Below are 6,821 nucleotides of genomic sequence, written 5' to 3'. Positions count from 1 at the left end.
TTTTTTTTTAAGGGGGTGCTACAAGGGGCTGTTTCATGCCAGCAGGCTGCATCGGTATAGTAAGAATTACTGAGTCCTTTCAGGAGCATCGCCAGCCCTGTGCAGGGAGCTGTGTGTGCGGGAACTGGCCATGAGTGAGCCTGGCTTAACGTAAGTGGGTGAAGCTACTCGCTGAACCATCTTCAGCTCCTTCCTCACCTGCTCGTGAGCTGCTCTTGCTGTGCAGCCGTGGTGAGACCTTACCTGAAGCTCTCTGAGCGCTCTGCGAGCGTTGATGTAGCTCCACAGCAGGATGAGAAATATAAATATTCTATATGGGGTTTGCACAGCTAATAAAACCCCGTACCTCTGTCATTCCCTCTGCATGCTCTGACAAGCACAGTGCACGGTAGGTAAGCGATCTGAAGCAGTATGTAAAAAGCTTGTGGTACACTTTACATCTGTGCAAATTGTTGCTATTTTTAATGTTTGCTAATGACTGAATGAATATTGGAGACATTTGCAAGGCAAAATTAAAAGTACTGTGAATCCAGACTCCACATTTCCTTCTGGTTACCACAGGACAGTCGAGGACTCTCAGAAAAGGAACCGATGCTGATCCAGGCTGTGCCACACACTTTCCCTGAGAAGTTAATTGCTAATTTTAAGATTAATGTGACAACTCGCATTCATTCCCCTCCTGTTCCACAGCAAGGTACAGGCATCTGCACCAGCGTGATGGAGGGGAGTGCTGGGTCCAGGCAGCATTTCCACAGGCTCCAAACTGACTGAGCTCTAATTGATGTTCCTGTGTGAGCTGATCCCGGTGTTTCTGCTCCGGCAGGGGGATTGGACTAGATGATCTTTCGAGGTCCCTTCCAATCTCTAACATTCTGTGATTCTGTGAATATTGATGCTCAAAACTTCCTGGAACTATAACTTGTAAATACAGGGAGTAGGCATGATTTGTTTATTGTTTTATATAAAGATGATTTATTGCTTAAGTGAGTATTCCTTAAGTGAATCCTGTTTAGGTATACTGGGACAAAAAAAAAATTGCAAGTAATTTAAGAGGTCATGGCTTTTTGTTTGTTCTTATTCGGAAGGTCTACAAACTGATCTGTCCTGAAAGTTGTGTTCTGTTCTATTTCTGGAATTCCCATTCCCTAATGTGGTTGGTGTTCATCCTGTTCCTTCCCAGACTTTAGGTGTGTCAATGAAATAACCAGATAATTGCTTTGAATCCCATGCAGATCAGCAGTGGCAGAAAGCTCTTATCTCACTGTTCCTTATCAGCCTGACTTCCTAAGGAAATTAGGTTTAGTAGCCGTGTGTTGTCTCCTCCAGTCACCTCTGCATCCCTGGGCTGGTTTAGGTATATTTGGCAGAACAAGAAAGTTTTGAAGATTTGAAGCTCCATCAGGTTTTATGAAAATACCACAGCTGGTTAAAAATAGAGACCTTGTTAGTTCTGCCACAGCAGGACAGGGCATCTGGGATGCAGGGGAATCCCTGTGGGAGAAGATCTCAGCCTGATACCCAGCTTTGTGGCAGGTGTCTGCTGTCTGCCCAGAAGAGCCACCGTGTGATGATACTATCGTGACAGTGGGTGTGGGAAGCACTGTGATAGCGATTTCTTCGCTGCCCTCTTGCCAAGTGTTGATGTTTAGCAGCTGCCCCTTGAAACTTGAACCATTACTTTGCTTTTTCTTTCTTTTTTTGATTGTAAGTCGATCATTAAGTTCACATTGTAAATCCATTTAATTTAGAAAGTATTTTGCTCAAGACTTTATTGTACTTGCCTGTGTGAGTACCAATTTTGTTGATAGGGATTTATCTCCCAAGCCTTTGGGATGTGTTACCTCGCCCCAGACAGTTTCAGGAAAGAATTCAACATCTCCAGCACTGGCAGAAATTTGTAGAATTAATTTAAGTATTGCAAATGGGAAAGCTTAGGGATAGATGTAATTCCTCCAGTTTTGGAATCTAAGTTGTTTTCTTGCTAATGGCAGTTAAAAGGAAATGTTCAGCAAAAATGGGATGAGAAAGAAAATGTTGGGTTTTTTTCCAGTAACTTTTTTCTTTTTTTTGAGAAATGGCTTTTGGTTCCAAGAGTCATCAAATCAGATGCCTTTTCCCAGCAAAGCCAGACTTCTTGTGACGTGGTGGAAACTTGCCAGTTTCTGGTGCCTTGGGGTAGGATAAGAGAGCTTGCAGACACAAGAACTGGTTCTGTAACTGAATCTCCTTGGGAAGAGCTCCAGGGAATTGTTGCTGGGATCAGTGAGGCTTTGCATGGAAACGGAGATCTGGGCAGATCCAATTGCCATGTCTTCACCTCCACTCCTTAACCTCTCTTGATTTGCATGTGAAATCAGGCCGGCTTCCACATTTCTGGCTGTTGATTTACAAGTATTTGTGAATTAGCACAGCTGAGTGAGCTCTGTGATCTGAGAGATCTGTTTAATACTGACTGCTTCTCATTGCTGCTAACTGAAATGGTTTTTCTGTTGATGGTCCACTGGTGACAGAGCAAGGAGACCATCGTCTGGACTATAAAGCAGTCTTGTATAATTTCTAAGCAAAGACTGCCCACCTGCCTTTGAAAAATACTGACAGAGAATTAAGTTTGCCAAATTGTTCGGTGGCATGGGAATGTACAACTTTAATGCTTGTGGGAAAACGCAAGCTCAGCACCTCTGAACTTCACTGTATAACGCCAGGGAAGGTAAGATTCATGTGTCTTCAGGCAGAAGAGACATTGGAAGCTTAACCTCTCTGAGAGTGAAACTTCAGCCTGGAAGTGGGCTCAGCCTTTAATGCAGCTGGGATGCTGCTGCTGCAGGTGCTTTGTCATGCTGGGTTAAGGAGCTGTGACCCACACTGAAATGCTCTGATTTAATGCGGGTCACTGAACGGTCACCAGGTAGCAATTTTAAAAATTAACTAACCAGAGTTGGATTCAAACCAGTGAACTTCCTAATAACAAAAGGTGCGAAAACGTCTTCTCAGTAAATTAAAAAAAAAAAAAAAAAAGGACTGGAAGGACAGTCCTACCTAGAGGCACAGGAATTGCCCTGGACATCCTACTTTTCCTTGTAGAGATTAAAGATGCCACTGTACTGTAGCATATTAAATTGCTTTTACCTTTTTGCACCATTTTTGTCCACTTTAGCCTGGGAAAACATTGCTCCTCCAGTAATCTTGTTTCTTTCCTACTTACACTCACTTAGAAATGATTATAACTGTAGAGGGAACCTCCTTTCCCACCTGTTCATCATTAGTGATTCTCTGATTCGTGTGCCATCCCACAAGCACGTATCGAAGGTGGGTTCACCACCAAGAGCAGGTGCAGAGGGAAAGGGGATGAAGCTGTGACCCCCCTCATTGCGCTGCTCAGCCCGCTGCTGAGGGGAGCGGTAGGTGGGACCCACCCGTATTGCCCCCAAACCCAGCCCAGCTGGGGCTCGCAGGGGCTCCCAGGTCAGTTCCCAAAGCCGAAAGTTTTTGGGGCAGCACAAGGATCCAGCTCTGCATCTCCTGCTGCAGCCTCACACTCTTTTACGTAGACTTTGCACCAACGTGTTACCACAGAGGAGCAGTGGCGATGCTGAAGTCAAGATCTGCTCCTTTAACAACTGGGATTTTAGTGTGGGATTGAAAATCATAGAAAGCAGCAAAGAAATGCAGCTTTCCGAGCTCTCCCTTCCCCTTCGCTCCCTCTTGCTGAGCTGTTCTGGTCTAAAAGGATTAACCCCAAATGTGTGGGTGTGCTGACCCGGCCCCTCTGCTGAGGACGGTCATTACCATGGCCACCACATTGCCCTTTTTGTTCCGAAGGAGAAGAGGGCTACGAGAGAATACATGTGTCAGCCCACTCATCCTTGGTAAATTCCTGAGCCATAAGCAAATCTCAGTCAAACGTGACAGCGGAGCAGAAGCCTCAGACTTGTTCCTTTGTGTGAGCCGACAGGCAGGGCACAGGAACAACCACAAAGCACGGGTGAAATGCAAAGAGTAGATTTATTTGCGTTACCTTGCAAACCGGGGAAAAACTCAGCAGTACTTGGGCAGGCTCGTGCGTGCTGGGAGAGGGGGCAGGACCAGCAGAGCTCAGTCCTTGCGAGAGAAAAGTCTCTCTGTGCCAGCTGGTAAACTGAGGCAACTCCACAACTGCACTCAGTCTGGTGCATGCACACAGGGCAAGAGGACCAGTGGAGCTCAGTCCTTCCGAGAGCGGAAAAGAAATAACGCTTGAGTCTGCCGCTTTCACCTGTACTTCAAGGATTTTTTGCAGGCATTGTTTACAACAGTTAGTGGAGAGAGGCTGCTGGGCAGGGGTGAGGTGTGAGATCTCCCTCCCGCAGACACTGCACATTGAGTGGCGGCACAACACCGGGTTTGTGCTGTGGCTCACGGAGCGGCTCGTAGAGACAACGCTGGGTCAGGACCGGCTCTGCCTCCTCACAACAAACAAGCCACCAGAGAGTAACCGCTCATTCTTGTGTGCCTGAGCTGGGCTTTTCCCAGAACCCAAAAGGTGAGAAATGTTACAATCCACTGTTGGTGCAAAGCATCACCTTTCCCTCTAAGGCGCTGGCCTTTTGACAGCTGATAAACACGGGGTAACCGGACACTTGTGCACAGAGCTTGGGTGAAAGCGCAGGGATGGCTAATTGTGCTCCTGTCTCTTGCAGGCGAAGGTAGCCAGTGTCTATGAATCGCCTGGCTTCTTTCTAGGGTTGGATCCAATTCCAGGAGCCCTTGAAGCTATGCAGGAGATGATCCGCTTGCAGGAGTAAGGACCCTTTGCACTCTGCAGCCCGTTGCCATTACGTTTTGCACTTTCTCCTGGTTGCTAATGATGGCTGTTTCTTTTCAGCACTGAAGTCTTTATTTGCACAAGTCCTCTCCAGAAATATGAGCACTGCATCGTGGAGAAGGTGGGAAAGAATTTATTGTACTTGTTTTAATGCTGCTTTTGCAAGGCCTTGCTATTTCATACCAGCCAAGGCAGGGTCATTCATTTATAAAGACCGTAGCCAGCACAGGCTGCCAGGCTTCCTGCATCCCTCGGTCTGAGGGGCCACTGCCCAGACACAGAAATAGTGCAGGATGAGGAATCTCAGAGTGCCACGTGATGCCAGCTTCATTGCCGGGCATGTGAGATCTGTGCTCTTGGAACTGGCATGTGACGCTGGGGCTGCAGCTGCATCAGCAGGCGATAGCAAAGGAGTATTGCAGCATGGCCGGGTAAGGCAAGCTTGACTCTCAGCATTGCCCACAGGGATGGGATATTCCCAGGGGATTTCACACTGGAGACTCTTCAAGTGACAAAACCTTATTCTGTCTAAATCTGGAGTCTGAGACCGCCAGCTGTCCTGCAAGAGGCCAGTGCTGAGTTAAGAGGAGGCTGTAGCGTTGGAATTGGTCCTGTTTGCTGCTGGCACAGGAACAGCTGGGGGACCTTAATCACTGGGATGACTGAGATGGGCGCAATCCACGTGCTCTGGGCAAGCAGCCAGAGCTGCTCGCAAACTCGACAATGATTAGGTGTGGCAGACGCAGTGCTGACTGAAGGCTGCTAAAAGTATCAGTTAAATCCGTGTCCTGGGCCATAGCCAGTCTCCGTGGCGGGGATTCGCAGACACAGGTGTAGGTTTATGGGGAAAAGGATTGCTGTACTAGGGCTGATCTGACTGGAGCCATGTGCAAACTGAAAGCACGGCAGAATTTTCTATCCTGTTTCTTGCCTCCGCAGTATAAGTGGGTAGAAAAACATTTGGGACCTGAGTTTGTGGAGCGGATTATTCTAACCCGAGATAAGACCGTCGTATCTGCTGACTTGCTGTTTGATGACAAGGATACCATTAGAGGTTTGAGAAGCATTTGCATCGCTTGCTGTTAGCTGGGGAGGAAGAGCCCCAGCTGACTCCAGCTTTCCTCCCTCTTCCTCCTCAGGTGTAGAGCTGAACCCGAGCTGGGAGCACGTCCTGTTCACCTGCTGCCACAACAGGCACGTCCAGCTGCAGGCACCGCGCAGGCGGCTGCTGTCCTGGGCAGATGACTGGAAGGCCATCTTGGAAAGCAAGCGCAGGCAGTAACGCAAAAAGGGGATGCTGTGCTCTTCCCACTGCCAGGGGAACAACCAGCTCATCCGCTGGCAGGGAAACCCACTGTCACCGGGGCAGGGGCACCCTGGGCGTCAGTTACAGTAAGAAATGAGCTGCCCTTGTTAGCTGTGCTGCAGAGCTGACTCCTCTCTGGGTTTCTGGAAGATTGCATTCAGTTGGTTAATCGCTGTGGAGTTGTTTTGGATGTTTGCTGTTGCTGAAGAGAAACTATAAAATACAAGCAGTTGTGGGTTGGCTTTTTATTTGTGCATGTGCTTTTAAGCTCACTCCCATTTTTTTGGGGCTGACTGTGGGTAGAGGGGAGGAAAAAAACAGAAGAGGAAGAAGTAAAGCTCTGAAACTTGAGCAGACCGAGCATGGGTGTCTGTCAGGGAGCACTGGGCTCAGCAATGAAACCTGGTTAAATTTTATGTATTTAGCCACCCTGGCTTTTGGGTTGCTTTTTGCAGCATTGGCTGACAATGAAAGGAGACCAAGCTGGCTTCAATTTCTGGCCCATGTGCATAAGCAAGAGTGGGGGAAGGCTGGCTTGCAAGTGCTGTAGAGAAATATTTATGAGCTTATACAAAACTGTTTACACAGCATTTAAGTTAATGTTTTATTAAGAGAAGGTTTTACAAGACAGCTGTTCTCATGAGCCAGAGTGCCATGAGCCCTTTTTTAAATCTTCACCTTCCTCACCAGTGGTAATGAAAGAAAAACAACTTT

General features: G+C 47.6%; 1 protein-coding gene across 1 annotated transcript; it reads left to right on the top strand.

The window, feature by feature from the left end:
• Positions 1–4,676: 4,676 nt before the first annotated feature.
• NT5C (5', 3'-nucleotidase, cytosolic) lies at positions 4,677–6,083 on the top strand (the record flags this gene model as incomplete). Its single annotated transcript, XM_010077168.1, has 4 exons — positions 4,677–4,777; positions 4,862–4,922; positions 5,741–5,855; positions 5,941–6,083. Coding segments are annotated over 4 exons (420 nt in total), but the record flags the coding sequence as incomplete, so codon positions are not given.
• Between the last annotated feature and the right edge of the window lie 738 nt (positions 6,084–6,821).

This window comes from Pterocles gutturalis, unplaced genomic scaffold, assembly GCF_000699245.1.
Source record: "Pterocles gutturalis isolate BGI_N339 unplaced genomic scaffold, ASM69924v1 scaffold25153, whole genome shotgun sequence".
NCBI lineage: Eukaryota > Metazoa > Chordata > Aves > Pterocliformes > Pteroclidae > Pterocles > Pterocles gutturalis.
Note: the sequence above shows the minus strand (reverse complement) of the source record. Positions and strands in the feature narration are given on the sequence as shown.